Below are 22,673 nucleotides of genomic sequence, written 5' to 3' on the forward strand. Positions count from 1 at the left end.
GGCTCTGCACCTGCAAGGGAGACCAGGAGAAGCACCTGGCTCCTGGCTTCGCATTAGCGCAATGCTTTCGCTGCAGCGCGCCGGCCGTGGCGGCCATTGGAGGGTGAACCAACGGCAAAGGAAGACCTTTCTCTCTGTCTCTCTCTTTCACTGTCTACTCTGCCTGTCAAAAAATTAAATAAATAAATAAATAAATAAATAATAAATTTAAAAAAAGAAAAGGTGTTTCTTGCTTAATGCTTTTGAGACTTTTTCCTTTGTTTTTTTTTTCATTCGAAATTAAATTATGGGGGCCAGTGCTGTGGCACAGTGGGTTAACGCCCTGGCCTGAAGCACTGGCATCCCATATGGGCGCCGGTTTGAGACCTGGCTGCTCCACTTCCTGTCCAGCTCTCTGCTGTGGCCTGGGAAAGCAGTAGAAGATGGCCCAAGTCTTTGGGCCCCTGTACCCACGTGGGAGATCGGGAAGAAGCTCCTGGCTTTGGATCGGCACAGCTCCAACCGTTGCGGCCATCTGGGAGTGAACCATTGGGTGGAAGACCTCTCTCTCTACCTCTCCTCTCTCTGTGTAACTCTTTCAAATAAATAAATCTTTTAAAAAATTAAATTATGATGTATTTTGGCATGGATTTCTTTGGATAAACCCTATGTGAAGTTTACTTAGCTTTTTTTTTTCTTTCCTTCTTTTATTTTTTCTTTCTTTTCTTTTTTATTTTTTTTTTTTTTTGTTGTTGTTGTTGTTTCTAAAGATTTAATTTTTCTTTGAAAGGCAGAGTTAGGAGGAGAGAGAGAGACAAATTCTCCATCCGCTGGTTCACTTCCCAAATTGCTACAATGGTCAGGGCTGGGCCAAGCCAAAGCCAGGAACCCGGAGCTTCCTCTGGGTCTCCCAGGCCCAAACACCTGGACCATCTTCTGCTGCTTAGGTGGAGACTAAACCTGCTAGGCCACAATGTCAGCCCTGCTTAGCTTAGCTTCTTTTTTTTTTTTTTTTTTTTTTTTTTTTTTAAGATTATTTATTTGAGAGGCAGAGGCAGAGGCAGAGAGAGAGAGAGGGAGAGGTCTTCCAACACTGCTTCATTTCCCCAAATGGCTGCAATGGCCAGACCTGGGCTGATCCGAAGCCAGGAGCCAGGAGCTTCTTCTGGATCTCCCAGGTACAGGTGGGCCATCTTCCACTGCTTTCCCAGGCCATAGCAGAGAGCTGGACCAGAAGTGGAGCATCCAGGTCTCGAACTGGCACCTATATGGGATGCCAGCACTGTAGGCAACAGCTTTACCTGCTACACCACAGCGCTGGCCCCAGCTGCTTTCTTAAATCTGTAGGTTAATGTCATTTGCCAGTCTTGGGAATTTTTCAGGTGTTATTTCTTTGAATATTTTTTCCACACTCGCCCTCTTTTTCTTTTCCTTCTGCACTCCCATGATGCAAAAGTTAAATCTTTCGTGATGTCCCTGAGGTTCTGAGCCATCTCGCTTCATAGTCTCTTTTCTCTGTGTTGGTCATTTCTCTTGTTGTTTCTTCAGTTTCCCTAATTCTTCACTCTGTCAGCTGCATCCTGCTGTTGAGCCCATCCAGTGAGTGTTTACTTCAATCTTTGGGTTCCTTGCAAAGGCTTCCTATTTTTTTAACTTACCGCAAGCCTGCTGACAGTGCTTGTTGCTTTAAGGTCCTTGTCAGATCATTCTCTCAGAGTGCTGTCTCTTGGTTTTCTTTCTTGTTTCCTTTTGAGATCTTGTCGGTTCTTAGCCGCACAATTCTCATTTGTACCCTGGACATTTGCATGGTCGTGTTCACTTCTGTTTTTGCAGGCTGCAGGTGTGGGCACGGGGTGCCACCTTGCTGCTGTCGGGTCGGGGTGAAGATGCAGGTTCTTCACTCTGCTTCCACTGAGACCCCCCAGGGTGGGAGGGGTGCCTTGTCACCCCTTGCCATGTGTTTCCTCTGATACTCTGCATCTCCTATTATCATAGTTCCCTATCTATTTCATAACCAGAACTGTTTGTCTCTCCACAGATCCCCCAGTTTAGAGGACCACAAGCTCTGGGGCCAGTGCCCACTGCCATCGGGGCCAGCATAGCTATTGACAAGATATCCACTGCTGTCCTCAACATGGAGGAGCCTGTAAGTTGCAGCTGTGCTTTGAGGCAGATTCCATTTCGCGAGGGCTGCTTGTCTTCTGTAGCCATTCCCACGGAGCCCCAGAAGCAGCAGCCCAGACTCGGGGGCTGGGAAATGATCTTTCATGTGGTCGATAAGCCCCAGACTTGCATTGCCGTCCTTACCCCGGCAGTCTGGCCAGGCAACCTTGCCCAGGCCACCTTCTCCCACCTCCCTGTCGTCATCCATAGCGTACTGCGTGCATGGGAGACGTCCTAGTGGTTCAGACTCTTACCAAAGCTCCTTGTTCAGAAATCATACTGTGTTCCACAAAGCCGGAAATGGTTCTTTTTCCCTGGTGTCTCAGGCATGATTGGTTTTTCCAGCGGAAAAGAATATCTTTCCAATAGCTCAGAGAAGTAGGACTATTTTCCGTATTAAAAGACCAAGTTTTTTGACTGTGTTATTTTTTTCACAATGTCATTTTGGAGCAAAGCCTTCTGCAGAACACCTGTCTGCCCTGCTGGTCCCACAGCCACATCCACTAACTCCCTCCTCTCAGTGCAGTCTCTCTGTTTCCGACCCAGGCTACCGTAAGCTCTTGTGACCTCCTGGTTGTCAGTGTTGGCCAGATGTCCATGTCCAGGGCCATCCACCTAACTCAGAAACTCTGGACAGCAGGAATCACAGCAGAAATCATGTACGACTGGTCACAGGTAATGGGATAAAAACGCCGTGAGTGAAGTGCGGATGGTCGTGACTTCCCTGAGAAATCCTCCCGTACTCCTCTGCCTTCTGTCACACTCTGTCTCTGTGGTTGTAGTCCCTTCCTGTATCCATTTCTGAGTGCTGCCATAACAAATTGCCACACACTTAGTTGCTTAAAACAACACAAAAAGTTGACCCTTAGTTTCTGTGAGGGATTGGTTCCGGGACCCCCACACATACCAGAATCCATGGATGCTCAAGTTCCTTTTAGAAAATGGCAATTTTCTACATCCCCTCCACTTCCTCCTGTGCAGTTGAAATCATCTCTAGATTACTTACAACACCTAGTAGGTGTAGATGCTACTTGAGTACATGTTACCCTGAAAGAGTGTGTACACTCACAGTACACGCACTTCAGTACACAGCCCTCGTGGGCCCAACTGCATCTTCAAACCACGGGTAGTTGAACCCGTGGATACGGAACTCACAGGGGTAAAGGGCCGACTCTGTTATCGGACGTCTCTGGAAGTCGGGTGTACCGAGGCAGTGTCACTGGGTTAGAATCTCAGTGTCAGCACGGCACGCTCCTGCTGGACGCTCCAGAGAAGCTGCTTCCTCGCCTTGTCCAGCTCCTGAGGCCTCCACAGTCCTTGCCTCACAGCCCCTGCTGCGGCTGCACACCCAGCAGGGAAGCAACTCCTCTCTCTCTGGCCTGTGCTATCCTCGATCTCTCTCGCTCTGACTGGTCTGCCCGGCAGCCTCTGACAGCTGCCTGTGGTGACCCTGGGCCCCAGCAGATCATCCTGGGACCAAGACACGGCCGTCTGCTGGGCCATCATCCAGCCTGCCGCGCTTCCCAAGATGCCCTGTGTCTTGTGGGGGGGGGACTTTGTATCCTCAGACTCCGCTCCTCATGCAGGCCGTCACCGCCCTCCTTCCTGCTCTGCGCACATCGCCTGCCAAGGGGCTTCTGTAGCTGCTGCTGTCCGTCATGTGTGTACGACATCAAACTGCGTCAGAAATGCTGAGCGTCTGCCTGGAGTCATTTAACAGAGCAGGGATTCTGCTGGTCCCTGGCCTCACCCGAGGGAGAGGTGCCCTGCCTTGCAGGGCTGCAGGGCCGCTTTCGCCGTCACTGTCACTGTCGGGGTGGCCCCGCAGGCTTCTCTGTACTTGTCTGCTGCGTGCTTCTCCTGCTGCTCACCGTCCACTGTTCCTTTGCTTTCCTCAGATGCTTCTTCCCTGTGTGTGTGTGTGTATGTGTGTGTGTGCGTGTGTGTGTGTGCGTGCTCATGCATGTGTGCACATACATTGTGTAATTGTTGGCAACTTCGTTGAGACTAGAAGTTTTTGAGCACCTCTTCCTGGGGTCCCGACTGCTTTTGTCCTTGGTCCCTTAGGACAACCAGAAACAGAGGGAAAGTAGAAGAGGTCTTGCTTCTCCTTGGAACTCAGTGCTCTTCTAGTTTAATAGTCACATCCCGTGAAGTCAGCATATCCAGTAATTCACATTAAAAACACCATTACAACCAGGATCTCCATTCTCCACAGCTACCTGATGCTTGCTCCAGGTGCCTGTGTCCATCTCACACACCGTTCATTTGTTTCAGTCCCAGGAGGAATTACAGGAGTACTGCAGACATCATGAAATCACCTGTGTGGCCCTTGTCTCGGATAAAGAAGGCAGCCACGTCAAGGTAACCATGACGACGGGACGGTTCGCACAGCCCAACAGCCAGGTTTCCCCGTAGGGCTCCCTGCAGCCCCAAGGCCAGGCCCGGTGTGGGGGGCAGGGGCGGGTGACATGCATCCCTTCAGTTGCAAACTTCTTCCTGGACAGCATGTATAGCAGCATGTATAGCAGCATGTATAAATAAAGCAGAGACTCAGCCTAAGCACCTTCCTTAGACCTCGTACAACAGCTGCGGCTGTTCCTGCACTTCTGCTTTGTTCTCTGTCCATCTTAAAAAATAAGAGGAACAGGTAGGGCTGATACCTGCTGGCCTATTCTCTGGCTACTTCCTAACAAGTTTTACCTGGTTGCATTATTAACTCATAACCTTGCTTCTCATTTTTATGAAAAAAGATAATCAACAGTATTTTCCAACCTTTCCCCCTGTTTTGGTTTTAAGCCTTTGTCTGGTTTTGGTATTAGGTAACGGCCTCCTACAATGACATGGAAGTGTCCTCTCCCCTCCTCCTCTGTTCCCGTAAGATTTTGTGTACCGTTACTATCAGAATTCTATCCTAATGTACTTGGTAGAATTCACCAGAAAAGCCACCTGGGCCTAGATGTGGAGCTGTTCAATTTGCCTCTTTCTTATAGTATAAGGCTGGGTAATTTGTGTTTTTCTGAGAATTCTTTTTCTAGTTTCTTCAGGTAGAATTCTAGGGTGAGGGTTGACAAACTACAATTTGGGCCAAATCCAGCCCACAGCCTATTTTGCACAATCCATGAGCTAGGAATAATTTTTATATTTTGTTAAAAATGGAAGGAGACTCTGGTTAGGACACCTGCATCCCATATCACAGTGCCTGGGTTCCATTCCAGGCTCTGCATCTGATTCCAGCTACCTGCTAATGCACACCCTGGGAGGCAACAAGTGGCGGCTCAAGTGCTTGTGTCCCTGCCACCCACATCGAAGACCAAGTTGAATTCCTAGCTCCTAGCTTCAGACTGGCCCAGTCCCACCTTTGGTGGGCGTTTGGGGAATGAACTGCTGGAGATGTGTACACATGCTCTCGCTCGCTCGCTCTCTCTTCCTTCCTGCACTCTTTGCCTCTCAAACACAAAGAATGTTTGACAGACTCTATGTAGCCCACAAAGCTTAAAATATTTACTATCTAGCCCTTTACAAAAAATTTCTGGCACCTTATTTAGAGCTCTGACCTTAGATTTCCTTCTTTCCTAAGTCTAAGGACCCAGTGCTATACATTGCACTCTAAGTATTGCATTAATTGTGTCCTACACATTTATGTGAGGAGTACTTGCATTTTCATTCAGTTCTGAACATTTTCTAATTTACTCCATGTTTCCTTCTTTGAACCATGGATTATTTAGAGATATTCAGTTTCATTTCCAAATATCCAGGTATTTTCAAGTATCTTTCTTTATTAAATTCTAGTTTAATTCCATTGTGGCCAGAGAACTTACTCTGTATGATTCTGTCCTTTTAATTTTATTGAGACATGTTTTTAAAGTCCAAAATATGGTCTATTATTGTGAGTGTTTTGTGTACAATTGGAAGTTAAATATATTTTGTATCATTAGGGAGGAGTGTTCAAGAAATATCAATTAAGTCATTTAGGTGATAACATTGTCTGGTCTCTATGTTTTTAATTTTAATTTGATAGACATACACATACACACACATGAGCATGTGTACAGACAGAAAGAGAACCCCATTCACTGGGTCACTCCCCAAGTCCCCACAATGGCTGGAGCTGGGCCAGGCTGAAGCTGGGAGCTGAGAACTCAATTCAGGTCTCCCATGTGAGTAGCAAGATTCCAGGTACTGGAACTATCACCTGCTCCTTCCGAGGTTCTGCATTAGCAGGAAACTGGAATCAGAGTTGGACCCAGAACCTGAATCCAGGAACTCTGACGTGGGCATCCCAAGAGCATCTCAACCAAAATGTATCTGTCTGCATAGCCTGCTGTATCCTCCCTGATTATGGTGCCAACTCATCCTGTTACTGAGAAGTGTTGAAAACTCCAGCTATATTGTGGATTCATCCAGTCAATTTTTGCTTCTTGTATTTTGAAGCAATTATTGGGTAAATATGTGTTTAGGATCTTATATCTTCTTGATGAATTGTCCTCATCATTCTGAAATATCTTTTTTAATCCCTGTAATATTTCATGTTCTGCAATCTTTGGTTAGTGTTTACATTGTTTATTATTTTCCTTTTTTTTTTTTTTTTTTTTTTACAGGCAGAGTGGACAGTGAGAGACAGAGAGACACAGAGAGAAAGGTCTTCCTTTGCCGTTGGTTCACCCTCCAGTGGCCACCGCCACTGGCGCACTGCAGCCGGTGCACTGCGGCCGGTGCACCGCGCTGATCCGATGGCAGGAGCCAGGTGATTCTCCTGGTCTCCCATGGGGTGCAGGGCCCAAGCACTTGGGCCATCCTCCACTGCACTCCCTGGCTACAGCAGAGAGCTGGACTGGAAGAGGGGCAACTGGGACAGAATCTGGTGCCCCGACCGGGACTAGAACCCGGTGTGCCTACGCCGCAAGGCGGAGGATTAGCCTATTGAGCCACGTCACTGGCCCATTTTCCATCCTTTTTATGTCTAACCTTTTGGTCCTTTATTTAAGGTAGATTTCTTATTGACAGTTACTAGTTATATTTTTCTTTTTCATCCACTCTGACAACCTCTGCCTTTTATTAAAATTTTACTTATTTCTTTATTTTGAGAGCGAGAATGAGCTCGCTCTTATCTACTAGTTCACTCCCTAACAATGCAATGAATGGCCTGGGCTGGGCCAGGCCAAAGCCAGAAGCCTAAAACTCCATCTGGGTCTCCCACAAGGGTGGCAGGGACCCAAGCACTTAGACCATCTTCTGTTGCCTCCCAGGCACATTAGCAGGAAGCTGGTTTGTAAGTGGAGCAGCTGAGACTCAAACTGGCACTCATTTGGGATGCCAGTGTTACACAGTGTGGCTTGACCTTGGTGACACAACGCCAGCCCCAGATTTTATTCTGCTATCATTTCCTTCTGCCTAAAGGACTTCTCTTTACTCGTTCTTACAGCTAAGCTCTACTGGTAATGAATTCTTAGTTGTTCTGAAAAGTTTTATTTCACCCTTTTTAAAAAGGCTTGTTTGTTTATTTTATGTATTTAAATAGCAGAGTGACAGATCTTCCATCCACTAGTTCACTCCTCAAATGTCCACAATAGCCAGGGCTGGGCCAGGCTGACACCAGGAGGCAGGAGCTCCGTCTGGGCCTCTCATGTGTACGGCAGGGACCCAAGTACTTGAGCCAACACCACTGCCTCCTAGGAGGCTGGATTAGAGGCTCAATCCCAGGTATTCCAATATGAGATGCAGGGGGCTGACACTGGTGGCGAGATGGGTTGAGCTGCTGCCTGGAATGCCAGCATCCCATATGGGTTCTGGTTCTAGCTGCAGCTGTACCACTTCTAATCCAGCTTAGCTTCCTGCTAATGGCCTAGGAAGGAATCGGAAGATGGCCCAAGTGCTTGGGCCCCTGCCTCCCATGTGGGAGACCAGGATGAAGTTCCTGGCTCCTGCCTTCCAAGTGGCCCACACCCCTCTGTTGTGACCATTTGAAAGTGAACCAGCAGATGAAGAACTCTACTGTCTCTCAATCTATGTCTCCCTCTCTCTGTTATTCTCTCAAATAAATATTTTTTTAAAAAGTAGGATGACAGGATTTGGTTTGGAGAGGAGAGGGAGGAGTTGCAGATAACGCTGAGGCCTGACACCTCGTGGCTGAGCAGCACATGTCTAAAGGGGAAGACCGTGTGACTGAGTCAGAGGAGATGGCAGCTGGCTCATCTTGCCTCTGCTCTTTTTGTTCCCTAATTCTATCTGTGATCAACGAGTCTAGAACCAGGGTTGCTCAGCTGCAATGCTGAGTGGCTTAACCACTGTGGCAAATGCCCACTTCTTGGCAGCAATATTTCTGAAGTTTTGGGTGAGATCATTCTTTGTTGTGGAATTCCCATGTGCACTGTTTTGCAGAACCCTTGGACTTGACACACTAGATGCCAAAAGCACCTCCACTGTTGTAACATCCAAAAATGTCCCCAAATGTTGCCCAGCGTCCCCTGAAGAGCAGTGCCACCCCGTTTACTGCTGACGGAGTCATCTTACGGCGGTGCTGTGAGCCAGCCTTGTTGCTTCGAAACCTCCGAGTGATGGGTCTGTTTCGTTCTTTTAAAGGTTAAGTCTTTTGAGAAGGAAAGGCAAACAGAGAAGCGCGTGCTGGAATCTGATCTTGTGGACCATGTTGTGCACAAACTGAGGACTAAAGTCAGTGATGAAAGGAATATCAGGTAACTTAATGAGCTGAAGCCCAGAAAACTGACCGCAGTGACCTATGTAGAACCTGCGTAAACTATTTTAAAAGTCAGTGTTTTCCTTTTGGAAGATAAACGTCAGGATTACTTTTGACGAGCTATTCTATTGCTTCCGAATTACTCAGTCAACAGTTGAATTATATGACCCTTGTATAGGATTAATCAGACTTTGCTTTCCACACTTGTTCTTTTTAACTGTATTCTCCTGTTTTTGTGATGCTGTGCCAGAATACCTGAGAATGAGTGCTTATTAAGAGAAGAAGTCCATTTGGTTCACAGTTTAGGAGGCTGAGAAGTCCAAGGTTGGACAGCTCCAAGTGTTCAGCCTTTGGTGAGGGTCCCTTTGGCTGTGTCAGAGAACAGAAAGGGAAACAGCCACGTGCACTAGAGGCCAAGAATGGGGAGTCCCCACACACCACCACAGCCCACTCTCATGGGACTGACTCACAAGCCCAGCATCAGTCCCTTCCAAGGTGGTCCCCCTACGTCCCCATCACCCTCCATGAGGACCCACCTCTTAGGATCCCACCAGCTCTCAACATTGCCACGCTGGGGACCAAGCTTCTGGCACACGAACCTTTGGGGGCAATGCCAGATAATAATAAATAGCAATGCCATTTCCAGGAATATTTCATCATTTTTAAAAGGCCTGAAAAGCCAAAATCTTTCTGCCATTGTCCTATTCAGTCTGCTAATCAGTGAATTCCAATGAGATGTTGTCCATTTGATTTGAAAAATACAGTATATGGGGCCAGCGCTGTGGCGCACTAGGTTAATCCTCCGCCTGAGGTACTGGCATCCCATATGGGCGCCAGGTTCTAGTCCCGGTTACTCCTCTTCCAGTCCAGCTCTCTGCTGTGGCCCGGGAGTACAGTGGAGGATGGCCCAAGTCCTTGGGCCCCTGCACCCGCATAGGAGACCAGGAGGAGTCACCTGGCTCCTGGCTTCAGATTGGCACAGCTCCAGCCGTTGCAGCCATTTGGGGAGTGAACCAACAGAAGCAAGACCCTTCTCTCTCTCTCTCTCTCTCTCTCTCTCTCTCTCTCTCTCTCTGTAACTCTGTCAAATAAATAAATAAAAATCTTTTAAAAATTAAATTAAAAAAAGATTCAGTATGTTCTGGGAAAAGAGTTCATATACTCATGCTAGGAGTATAAACTGGCTTGGCCATCTGGATAGGAATTTAGCAAAGTCAAGTCCAAAGCATTAAACCTAAAAATGTAAAAATACTAACCCACCAATTCCACTTTCAAGAATTAATAGTGGGCCGGCGTCGCAGCTCACTAGGCTAATCCTCCACCTTGCGGCGCCGGCACACCGGGTTCTAGTCCCGGTCGGGGCGCCGGATTCTGTCCTGGTTGCCCCTCTTCCAGGCCAGCTCTCTGCTGTGGCCAGGGAGTGCAGTGGAGGATGGCCCAAGTGCTTGGGCCCTGCACCCCATGGGAGGCCAGGATAAGTACCTGGCTCCTGCCATCGGATCAGCGCAGTGCGCCGGCTGCAGCGTGCCAGCTGTGGCGGCCACTGGAGGGTGAACCAACGGCAAAGGAAGACCTTTCTCTCTGTCTCTCTCTCACTGTCCACTCTGCCTGTCAAAAAAAAAAAAAAAAAAAAGAATTAACAGTGAACATTATAACAGCTGTTCTCAAATTTTTGTCTCAGAACTCTTTACATCCTTAAACACTATTTGAGGATCCCAAAGAACTATTGTTTATTTGGGTTATAGTATCAATATTTTGTGTGTTGGAAATTAAAGCTTAAACTTTTATTTAAAGATGTATTTATTTATTTGACAGAGTTATAGAGAGGAAGAGAGATAGAGAGATCTTCCATCTGCTGGTTCACTTTCCAAGTGGCCACAACAGCCATGGGTGGGCCAGACCAAAGCCAAGAGCCAGGAACTTCTTCTGGATCTCCTACATGGGTGGCAGAGGCCCAAACACTTAGGCCATCCTCCACTGCTTTCCCAGGCACATTAGCAGGGAGCTGGATCTGAAATAGGGCAGCCCGGACTCAAACTAGCACCCATATCAGATGCCAGCGTCACAAGTGGTAGCTTTACCCACTACGCCATAAGGCCAGTTCCAAATGTAAACGTTTTTAAAATGCTAATTTCCTTTAAAATAACTCCATTATCTACTAGATAACATATTTGTAATAGAAAATAACTGCGTTTTGAAAATAAAATTAGTAAGAAAAGTAAAATTGTTCTTCATATTTGCAAATTGCTTTACTGCATTTTAAAGTTTTGTAGTCTCTTTAATACTTGATAGAAGAAACAATTCTCATATCTAATAGCTTCTGCCTTCAATTAGCTATGATATCAGAAATCATGTAGTCTCTGGAAAACTCTTATTACATGTTTGTGAGAGGGTGAGAATGAATAGGAAAATTAACATCTTGGGATTATTAGAAAAACATTTTTATTCTGTAGGCCCCTTTTAAAGCCTGCAAGGTCCCTGAACCACACTTTGAGGACTTCTCATTTACAGTTATCAAAATATGCATTGGTAGACCACAGTTTGAATTATGACAAATATAGTCAAATACTGTGCCTTTAAAAATGGTGATTCTAGAAAAGTTCAGTTTATTGACATGGGAAGATGTCCACAAATAGGCTAACATCCCATTTTTAGTTTAGCCAAATATATGACTTATACATTAAAAGATACCCGTAAGACTGTACTAAATATTTAACTGTAATTATTTCTGATTGCTAGGATGATAAGGAGATCTTAACTTTCCTCATTAAGCTTCTCTGTGTATTTGTGACTCTTGTCTGTGTTTACTTTTCTAATGAGAAAACATCTCCTCCTTCTCTGGCTTGTATCAGTGGTTCTCATCCAGTGATTTTACTCCCCAGGGGAAACCTGCTAACACTTGGAACCATGTTTGGTTGTCACAGCTGAAAGGTTCTGCTCGTGTCTTGTGGAGGCCAAACACTGGCCAGTGCACAGGACTGACCCTGGCCCCCACCCCCCAATCCTGCCAACAAAGGATTATCTGGCCCAAAATGTCAGTCATGCCAAGACAGAGATCCTGGCTTACACAAAATAAACCTTGCCTTCTTCCTACCTTGCCTTTTGCACTTAGCTTCAATCAGTCCACCATGAGGCTTTCTTAAATGTTCTGAGGCCACCGGCTATTATAATTATAGATCCAGAGCAGACAGGTTAGAAAAGAAAACAAAAATTAGCCAACAAATAATGGTGTGTGGGGGTGAACATTAAGACGCCTCAAGGGCTAGATGGGATTTGGTTTAACAGGAAAGTTTTATGCAAATCTTTCACCTGTGCAAATTATTATTTCTGTTTTGCCAAGACTACTGTGTCTCTCAGAGGCTATAAATTAATTCACAGCATTTGAAAGAACATTCGGAAAGCTTCTGATAAAACATCCTTGACTAAGTGTTCTGCGGGTGGTTGCCAAGGCCACAGCCATCATGAATGAAGGCAAGTGCTGGCCAGCGCCGCGGCTCACTAGGCTAATCCTCCGCCTAGCGGCGCCGGCACACCGGGTTCTAGTCCCAGTTGGGGCGCCGGATTCTGTCCCAGTTGCCCCTCTTCCAGGCCAGCTCTCTGCTGTGGCCAGGGAGTGCAGTGGAGGGTGGCCCAGGTGCTTGGGCCCTGCACCCCATGGGAGACCAGGAAAAGCACCTGGCTCCTGGCTCCTGCCATCGGATCAGCGCGGTGCGCCGGCCGCAGCGCGCCGGCCACGGCGGCCATTGGAGGGTGACCAACAGCAAAAGGAAGACCTTTCTCTCTCTCTCTCTCTCACTGTCCACTCTGCCTGTCAAAAAAAAAAAAAAAAAAAGGAAGGCAAGTGCTGTGGCTAACACCTGCCGGTATTCTGAGGTGCATGAAAATGCCCATTGCATTTTTTTTTTTTTTTAAGATTTATTTATTTACTTGAAAGGCAGTTACAGAGAGACAAAGAGAGACACAGGGAGAGAGGTCTTCCATCCACTGGTTCACTCCCCAAATGGCAGCAACAGCTGGAACTGGGCCAATCCAAAGGCAGGAGCCAGGAGCTTCTTCCAGGTCTCCTGTGCGGGTACAGGGCCCAAGGACTTGGGCCACCTACTATTGCTTTCCTAGGCCATAGCAGAGAGCTGGATCGGAATTGGAGCAGCCAGGACTTGAACTGGCACCCATATGGGATGCTGGCAATGCAGGCAGCAGCTTTACCTGTTACACCACAGCACTGGCCCCTATAACTATTACATTTCATGGAAATCTGCTTCTTGTGTTGAGCGAGGATTTCAAACCCACTTGAATAGCTCAGAGGATTTTCTTTGGACATTTTTTAACTCAAAATGACATTCTGTGTAATTTTTTACTTGCTCTTGACCAAAACCATAACTAAGTGCAAATTTCTGTTGTTTTTCCTCCCACTAATAACCAAGAGGCAGAAGTTTTTCTATTTAATTTAAAATGTGGCTCACTATACATGTAGCTCGCTGTTAAGTTATCTGTGTTGCTTTTGCCTTATTGACTGATTTCTAATTATTTTTGTTTGCTTGTTTTTAGAGAAGTTTCCGATAATCTTGCAGTGCAAAATCTGAAGGGGTCATTTTCTAATGCTTCAGGTATAATTACTAATTATAATCAAACATGCTTGTGTGTTTGCTCTATATTGGCAAACTCTTTGTAACACATGGAAATAATTTTCAAAATGACACATAGGCCACAAATTGTGCCACCTAGAATTCATCCCTATGCTTTGAAACTCACACCCTAGAAAATAACAGAACCAAAGAAGTGGTGACTTCTGACTGTGGTGCATCTCCACCTCACTGTTCAACTTCCACAAGTGGTTTCATCCTCTGTTGACTCAGTTTATTGTATAGATAACATGTGGATGATCTGCCAAGAAATTGTTCCCATAAAAAGGATAAAAAAGTACTTTGAAATCCCTTGAAGAAAACATTATATAGTCAGGCCTCTATGTCAGTGGAGTCTGCATCTATATATTCAACCAACCTAGAACTGAAAACATTTGGGGAAAAAATTTTCCATGTGTACTAATCGTGAACAGACTTTTCCTTCCTGACAATGTAACAACAATTTACCTAGCTAGCATTTACCTTGTATTAGCTATTATGAATAATGCAGCAATGACTTAAAGCAGACAAGAATGTGTGTGGGTTATATGCCAATGCTGCACCATGTTACAGAAAGAGACTTTCACATCAGCAGATGTTGCCAACTGTGGGGTTCCTGGCCCTGGCACCCCAACACTGAGGAGTAACTGTGTACACTGCTTTGACGGGAGCCCAGAGGAACAGTGGTGATAGACAGCGCCTTCAATGTCATCACCTCGGTCATCCTCACTGAGGAAGTGTTCCAGCTTAGACCATGAGAAGACATATTTGGCTTTTATCAGAATCGGGTCTTTCCCATTCATTTCTGTTAGCCTTGACTGTCATGAGATTTCAAATACCTTGAGGAATTCAAAGGATCACAGGTGGGGAGACACTGAGTTTGGTTTTCCAAAGTTCATCAGGCTTTGGTGCCTCATGTGGCCTCCCTTCACCTTTATCACCCCAATACCCACCTGAGGAGAGAAGCATCACAATTGCTTGTACTGGGGTTCTGGGCGCCTCCTGGTCTGGTGCAGGCAGTTGCAGATAGAACAGGATGCCCATTAATAAACTAGCTAGCTGTCTCTTAGCAGTGTGATACAGAAAGTTAAACCAGATAAAGCCATAAATTCTGAAACTCTCTGTCTTAGGTTTGTTTGAAATCCATGGAGCAACAGTTATTCCCATTGTGAGCGTGATGGCCCCGGAGAAGCTGTCGGCCAGCACCAGGAGGCGGTATGAGACTCAGGTATGCCGGGTCAGCTTCCTCAGGTGAGCCACAGAGGAGGAAACAGACTAGGAGGAAATAACCCTGGAATTCCTGGGAAATATTTTTCTTCCCACTTCCCTAACATGGTGCCTCCTCAAAATCTCATCAACACAAAAAGCGGCTGTTGTCAGAATGACTGCTTCTAAATAAAACTTCCTAATCCGCTTCTAATGGCAGTGAAGTCTCTTTGTTTTTGTTCTAAGTATCTTGTGATCACAAGACTTGATCACAAGACTCGAGGCAGGTTTCTCAGACATGCCCTGGTATCTGGTATCTGCTATCTGCCTGATGCTGTACTCAGGGCTATGCCAAACATAAATAAGCTTATAACCTCAGAAGTAAATAAAATACTTGATTTTTACCCAGATGTAGTATTGTAGTATTAGAGATAAATAGAAAAATAGAAATACGAGTTAAATATAGTGAATATGAGCGTCAGAGTGTACCTTGGAAATGTAGGAAAGGGAATATTAAGAGATTAGATATTATCTTAATGAGAATAGAATTAGACTGGAATACAAATGATCAAGTACCTCATTTTTGTAAATTCCCCTAGCTGTTTCTCGGGATTTGGATAGAAACCCATTTTTCTTGTTTTCCTACTGTCTTCATCATTTACTATATTTCAATTCCATGTTCTCATTGCTGTTACCTTCTTTTTCCTATTTTCATTTTATTAGAAAGGCAGAGCAACAAAGAGACAAAAAGAGATCTTCCATCCACTGCCTCACTCCCCCAAATGCCCACAACAGCCAGGGCTGGGCCAGGCTAGGCTGAAGCCAGCAGCCCAGCACTCCATTTGCATCTCCCATGTGGGTGGCAGGAACCCTGGTATTTGAGCCATCATCCATTGCCTGCCAAGCTGAGCATTACCAGGAAGCTGGATCAGAAGCAAAGGAGCCAAGACTCATACTAGGGACTGATATGGAACAGAGGTGCCCCAAGCAGCCACTTAATCAGTGGGCCAGCAGCTGGCTCAGTTGTGGTGCAGCACATTAAGCCAGTGCCTGCATTGCTACAATCCCACATGAGCACTGGCTAGAGTCCCGACTGCTTGGCTTCCAATCCAGCTCCCTGCTAATGCACCTGGGAAAGCAGCAGAAGGTGGCCCAAAGACTTGGACCTCTGTATCCATGCAGGAGACCCAGATGTAGTTCCAGGCTCTTGGCTTCAGCCTGTCCCAACCCTAGTCAGTGCGGCCATTTGGGAATGAACCAGTGGGGATAAGAACACACTCGCTTACTCTCCCTCTTTCTGTAACTCTACTTTTCAAGTAAGTAAATAAATCTTGCCCTAAAATTTAGTTTAATATTAAAATCTGCTTCCACATGTACTATTTCATTGCTCTGAGCCTTTACTAGGAATTATCTCAAAATTAAAAAGAAATTAGCAACAATAAGAATTATTAAATGATCACAAAAGATTATAACATTTCCCTTGAAATTCCAGTGGCTGGACACCCCTCTCTCTGAAGTAGATTAAGAAGTATCTGGAATCCTCTCTACGCTTTGGCTTGTCACCCTGTAGCTGTTTTCTGGGAAAGGAAATGAGGTGGCTGGAAAGATGATTTGGATTACCATGTTCTGAATTTCATTTTCTTCTTAGGTGCAAACCCGACTTCAGACCTCCCTTGCCAATTTACATCAGAAGAGCAGTGAAATCGAGATTCTGGCCGTAAGTCGCTTTCTTTAGCATTTTAAGACGGGTTCTGTCCATCCTCAGAGTAGCTGCCTGAGTTCAGAGCTTTTTTTTTTTTTTACTGAGTGTCAACAGTATTTGGATACAGACCTTATTGTCACTGATGTGAACCATGTATGATCTAAACCTGCAAAGAATGGGGAGAAATCTGAAGGGATTTTTTATGAAAACCAAAATTATCACTTTCTCCATATCTCAAGCCTTTGCCTTACTAATCCTACATGTAGCAGTGTCAAACCCTTAGAGTGCGGTGTGTGGAACAGGGAGGGCTTCCCACTGCTTACCTGTCATGGCACTCAGTCCTCACACTGCAGCCCAGCCGAGGCCATGCTGGTTTACAGCAGGGTAGCATCCCAAACCCTGCCAGCCCTGTCATGTTGCCCCATCCAAAGCCACACCTAGTCACAAGTCCATGCATGCTACCTGGTCCCTTCACAGATGATGTGCATTTGTGTGTTAACAGGTGGATCTACCCAAAGAAACGATTTTACAGTTTTTATCATTAGAGGTAAGCAATACAAACTCTTGCACTGTGGCCTCTGCTGTGAGTTTGCCAAATCAAATCGAAAATGGTATTAGATTTCCTTAGTGATAGTATTTTCCTGGCAGCTCCAGGAATTTAGAAACATTGTTCCTTTTTCTGACATAAATATCCCCAAATCCTCTGTTGACAGAATCCTACTTTTTCTAGTGGCTTTTTAATATCAGAAATAATTACATTCACCTTAACAAATGTGTGCTGCTTTTGCCGTGTGTCAGGTTTGGCAGGCCTTGTACGCATTCTACAAACATCAACTCATTTCATCAGAACCACCCCAGAGGAAGGTATTGACATTATTTCCATATTACAGATAAATGGGACCATTTTGGAAAGAAACCCAAGGTCACCCAGCTCACAAGGAGCAAAGCCAGGATTTGCACCCAGGCAGACTGGCAGAGTCTGTGTTCTTGACCACTATACTGCGCTCTCATCCCTGCTAGGGAAGTTCGTCTGTAGACTGGAACAACATAGAACATCTTTCATAAAAATTAAAATTAACTTAGGTCCTTTCTAAATTTATTTCTTTGTTACAGGTACATTTAAGGGAACTGGAAAAAGCCCATGGAAAAATAAATTAGTGCAAAAGATTTTGCAATCCATGCAGTTTTCTCATAATATGCATTTTCCATGAACCTGAAGATCCTTCCTACCTTTACCGTCAAATAGCCTAAATTACAACTTCCAAAATTTTAAAGCATACACCATCATACTGGCCATTTACTTACAGTCCAGTCACATGACCGCATTGTACACAAAGCAAGCAGCAGGCCGAAGTCGAGTGGCCTGAAGTCACACCAGCACACGTGGGCTGCAGCCTTGTTAACCAGGCTCTAACTGGACGCCTGCAGTCTTGTTTCAGGGAAAACTTGTGCTTCAAAGGCAAAACCCCCGCAGCCCCCCAGCTGTTCTGTCTCCCTATAGCTGATGCTTCTGGCTACCTGGGGGGAATGGCAATGATGTTTCCTTAGTGATTCGGAAAAATCCAGTTAATAACCCAAGTGCCCTGTTGTTGTCTTTTTTTTCCTAGTGGGATGCTGATGAACAGGCATTTAACACAACTGTGAAGCAGCTGCTATCACGCCTACCGAAGCAAAGATACCTCAAATTGGTTTGTGATGAAATTTATAACATCAAAGTAGAGAAAAAGTAAGTTATCACTTAGGCATAGCAGGTTTCACATGACTAAAACTCAAGGAGGGGATTCAGAGTGACGCACATTGTGTCTTTTGAGGTTTGATGGCCAATAAGCTGCTGTTAGAACTGCAACTGGCAAACCAGTAAACCTTGCGCAGACTGTGACTCACAGTCACGATCTTGTCTTAACAACACCCTCGGTTCCAGGAGCAGCTATCCCACTGTGGTTCACCCACAGAACACAGAACTCACTTCTAGAAATATGTTAAATGAAAGAAAATAACTAACTCCTTTGATTTTGTGCCTTCCTGTCAACATGCCAATCATTCGTGTTTCCAACCATTTAAAAGGCTGTGTGGGAGCCTGTGAGGCGACTGCTGTCTCCATACACACAACCTTACACTGCAGACCCTTGTTTACACAATTTTTTAGTGAGTAGCTCCCTGTCTGGATTAAATTAACCTCCTACAGTTAAGTCTGCTCTTTGCCCATTAAATTGAGTCTGTCTTTATAATCTCCCTTTTCCCTTCTTTTGCAGGGTGTCTGTGCTATTTCTGTATAGCTATAGAGATGACTACTACAGAATCTTATTTTAACCTGGAAGAACTGTCATTACATTGTTCAAAGACAGGGGCTTACACTGGAATAATGGAATGTTGTACATTCATTATAATTTTAAGCTTAAATTCTAAGGAGTTATCCTACAAAGTTGAGTTTTGTCAGCTTTTCATGTGTAATATATTATAAATTTATCTTTTGGATACAATAAAAGCTTTCATATATCTGCTGCTTGTTAAGTGCAAATCTATTAACACTGAAGTTTTTATGGAGCTAGGACACACACACACACACAAACACAGCCATGTTCTTTCCAACTAAGCACTTGAAAATGTCTAACCTAAAGGGCATAAAAAATCAAAAATCAGTGTTACCTTGAAGTCTTTATTCTTAATGATTTTATGTTTAGCCCATGAAAGAACATGACTTTTTAGAAAACTGTCAGGCTTCAATTCCAGTAATGAAGAAGATAAGGCTAAAGCCCATCATTTATCACATTCTAGAATTGGTAGTTATCACCAGAACTATGAAGACGGAGTGGGAAAAGAAGAAGAGACAGTCTGTGCTCATAGACAGGTTTAATGATACATTGCACTTCACAGAGATGACTACAGAGACTTTTAAGCTATAATCCAGGAAAATACAACCATGCAACACAGACTAATCAACCAGATCTAAAATAAACTGGCTTCTCACCACAACTACCCTGTAAACACTCAACCCTTCTCTCCCAGATGACCCTAATCGCACATGAAAACAGTAGCTATGGGGAGCCAGAAACCTAGCTTTGTGGCCAAAAGGGAAAAAAACAAAGGAAGACTAGCAATTCAGTGGTTAGGTGGTGGGAACAAGACCGTCCCTGCCTCTCACTGCGCCGCTTTGCTCTTCTTGCTCTTGCTCTTTTTGTCCCTCTTCTTGAGTCCGTCCATGTTGGCTCTCAACAGGTTTGAATAGGCCTGAAAAACATGCGGCACGACCTGGGTGCAAGGGGTACAAATCAGGGCAGCCGTCCCTGTAATAGTTTTGGACAGTCAGAATCAGAAAGCCTACCTGATAAGGAGCATATGCCACAAAACTATCTGGGACACTCGTTCTGGAAAACGGTCTAAGCGTAGAATGCTCTTTCATACTACAGTAGCTTCGGAAGCACTGGCCCACAGTAAATTAGGTTTTTCCGTTTTCTTTATTTTTTAATTAGCAAAAGGGAAAAACTAAGGACAACTTCTTGCTCAATTATACTGTAGGCAGAGTATACCTAAAGCCTAAGACAAAAATCTAGCTTAAAAGTTAGCAAGGAAGATAGTGCATGTATTGAAATCTACAGCATGGAAACTTTTACTAGAAAAGTATCGGTAAAAATTATTAAGGAGAGCAGTGAACCAAAATATCAATCTTAACACAGCATTGTGCCTCAAGAAGCGGGGGATAGGAACACCTAACACTCACCATCTGAAACTTATTCACTTCTTTGGAGCTCACCTGGAAAAGCAGGCAAACAGAGGTTACTCCAGTCACCCGTACAGGTATCCTCTCTCCACCCAGTTACTAGGATGAAGCCTCATAAAGTACATCCTAGTCTTTAAAATACTTCTTCCCAACTTTGGGGTCACAGTACACGGAAGACCAGTTTTCTACTCCACTTTCCTCTTCCTGAGAAACAAGCAAGGTAACTCTGTGCCTTTTTCCACAGTGCATTGCACCCAGATGCAAAAATCAAAACTGGGCTCCCAGGCAAGCTACACTTCCCACCTCTGTTGAAGGAAATCCCCTACCCAGCTGGCGCTGAGTCTCCCCTCCAGCTTGAGTAAGATGTCAGACTTCTCAGTGTTAATTTTTTGCTTGTAAGATATATTTATACTACTTTCTCTGTATCTTATTTATAAAGTTGCCTTCCACTAGTTCAGCTGTTTAGCACACTGCAAGCTACCAGAAGAGGAACTGTACCTCTGAGGAAGATTCCTGAGGTTTTTGTATTTCACAACATCCACCATTACTCTCGGACACCACTTAGGCTTGCTTTACTGTGTAAGTCTTCTTAAGACTACTTGTAAAGGGTGGCTCATGAATGAATTTATAGTCTCATTCTCCTGAGTGCAGACTAACCACAGATGTCATTAGAGGGCAGGGTGGCTCTGCTCCAGAATAAAGGAGTATGCACTCCGAAGCCAGAGTCCTCCTTCGCCACATTTAACCTTCACAGTAAACACAAAGCCTGGGCCTCTTGATTAAATGTACCAGTACATTCTCTCAAGTACCAAGCCTAGCAAATACTGCACGCTTGCTATGAGAACCACAGAGACAAGGGAATAATCACCTTAAAAATAAACGAATCATCTAGCACCAAGAAATTTTACTGACTGTTCAGCACAGTGAGGGGAAGAGGAATTGCACCAACTAACCCTTACAGTACAGTTAGGAGTAAGGCTACTGCCAGTGCCTCATAAATTTTAGCAGAACAAGTTTTTGACCTCTGCCTTGTTCATTTTCCTTTTATTGTTACAGTTTCTAGAACTGAAGTAGTAAAGGAAGGTCCTGATCCGAAAATAGGCTGAGAGCTATCCACCAGCCTTTATTTAATAAAGTCAGTAAATAAATGCCCAATTCCGACATGTCCCATCCTCAGCTGAGTTCCTCTTTCCCAAAAGTCGTGTTGGGAATCCAGCTCACCACGGTGCTGATCTTCTTTTTCCCATCAGTAGCTCTTAACAGACATTTGTTGTCTGAGGGCTCAAAGCCCTCCACAGAACCTTTCCTTGGAATGGGTTTCGTTCGACCATCATCTGCAAGAAAAGCGGCGGGCTGTGAACAGAGCCACATACACTGCTGACAGGTAGACCAGAAGTCAACCCACAGAGGGAGGGTCCGAAGAGGCGCCCTAATCCCCACCCCCGCTCCAGCTCTGTTAGCCACAGCATCCGCCAAACCTTGCAGAGACCACCGCTACTTCCACTACGGACCTCACTCAAAACTGGGGCCCCGGGATCCCCGAAAAAATGATGAGCCCTGACGTGCATGGGACCCACTGTAACCGGACCGAGCTAGGTGCGAAATGCTAGGGGCCGCGCGAGCCACGAACCCTAATATTCTCGGGGCCCTGAGCCCTGAATGTGCCCAGCACAGGGTGGAGAAACGGCAAGGCGGGGATCCCCAGCCGACTCCGCCGGCGCCCAGACGTCTGTCTCCTGGGCCGGGAGCTGCTCGGCTTCCACGGCGCCCTCCCCAGCTTCCTCTCGGCCCTGCCGCGACCACGGCTGCTTACATTTCTTCAAGGTGATAAAGACGCTGCCCGACAACCGGCATTTCTGGAAGAGTCTGGTCAGCTCCGTCAGGAACTGGAACACAACAAGCCCGGCCTCGTGAGCAGCCCCAAAGCTTCCCCGCCGCCATCAAGTCCCCATCCCCCCCGCAAAAGGAGACAGAGGCCCCGGGCAGAGCCCCTAACCACATCCATCCCGGGCCGGTCGGGTGCGGCTATACCTGCTCGCTCTCCAGCAGCACCATCCCGGGGCTGCCGGTTCCTCTCCGTCCTCACACGCCCCGCCCCGTTGCACCCGGAAGTTCCGCCTAGCCTGGGCGGGACTTCCGCTATTAGTCTTCCATTCCTTTCCACCAATCCTTGCCTCCGCCCTCTTTCGCCCTGTCCACCTAGCGTCTGAGCTCTGGGACGCCCTCGGCCGTCCCTGGGAGGGAAGCGCTTGGGGAGCTGTTAGGCTGAGTCACCTCACAAAAGAAAGATTTGAAAGAACGTAGAGTTGTGTATATTCAGTCTCTGTTAGACGAGATACCTAGCAGTCCAGTGCCTCAGTTTCCTTATCTTAAAGAAAGCATAATAGTACAGCTACTTCACGACGTGATGGTGAACAGTAAATGAGCCCACATTAAACACGCAGAACACTGGTACATGGCAAGTGCACCGTAAGCACTTGCCCACCGTTATGTTATATAATGTTATTGTTTGCATTATCATTGTAATAAGTTCTCATGGAGGCTCTTTGAATTCTTCTCTGACCAGGAGGGCTGGGTGCCCCTAAT

At 45.7% G+C, this 22,673-nt stretch overlaps 2 protein-coding genes across 7 annotated transcripts in view; one reads left to right on the forward strand and one right to left on the reverse strand.

The window, feature by feature from the left end:
- EIF2AK4 (eukaryotic translation initiation factor 2 alpha kinase 4) overlaps positions 1–18,868 on the forward strand; it is a 117,659-nt gene extending 98,791 nt beyond the window's left edge. For all 6 annotated transcript variants that reach the window (XM_002717985.5, XM_070053975.1, XM_051822079.2 and 3 more), the window contains 10 exons: positions 2,018–2,125; positions 2,689–2,817; positions 4,420–4,506; positions 8,725–8,837; positions 13,388–13,446; positions 14,592–14,689; positions 16,316–16,384; positions 16,872–16,916; positions 17,977–18,095; positions 18,622–18,868. In XM_002717985.5, the coding sequence (XP_002718031.1) occupies positions 2,018–2,125; positions 2,689–2,817; positions 4,420–4,506; positions 8,725–8,837; positions 13,388–13,446; positions 14,592–14,689; positions 16,316–16,384; positions 16,872–16,916; positions 17,977–18,095; positions 18,622–18,679 (885 nt within the window). In that variant the 3' untranslated portion in view covers positions 18,680–18,868. The remainder of the gene's footprint in view (positions 1–2,017; positions 2,126–2,688; positions 2,818–4,419; positions 4,507–8,724; positions 8,838–13,387; positions 13,447–14,591; positions 14,690–16,315; positions 16,385–16,871; positions 16,917–17,976; positions 18,096–18,621) is intronic.
- Positions 18,869–19,202: 334 nt separating this feature from the next.
- SRP14 (signal recognition particle 14) lies at positions 19,203–22,254 on the reverse strand. The gene is made up of 5 exons (XM_002717984.4): positions 22,119–22,254; positions 21,901–21,973; positions 21,309–21,421; positions 20,088–20,120; positions 19,203–19,597 (listed from the first exon to the last, which is right to left on the reverse strand). The coding sequence occupies exons 1-5, from the start codon at positions 22,140–22,142 to the stop codon at positions 19,508–19,510; spliced, it is 333 nt and encodes a 110-aa protein (XP_002718030.1). The 5' UTR covers positions 22,143–22,254; the 3' UTR covers positions 19,203–19,507.
- Positions 22,255–22,673: the final 419 nt, after the last annotated feature.

Source organism: Oryctolagus cuniculus, chromosome 12, assembly GCF_964237555.1.
Source record: "Oryctolagus cuniculus chromosome 12, mOryCun1.1, whole genome shotgun sequence".
Taxonomy (NCBI): Eukaryota; Metazoa; Chordata; class Mammalia; order Lagomorpha; family Leporidae; genus Oryctolagus; species Oryctolagus cuniculus.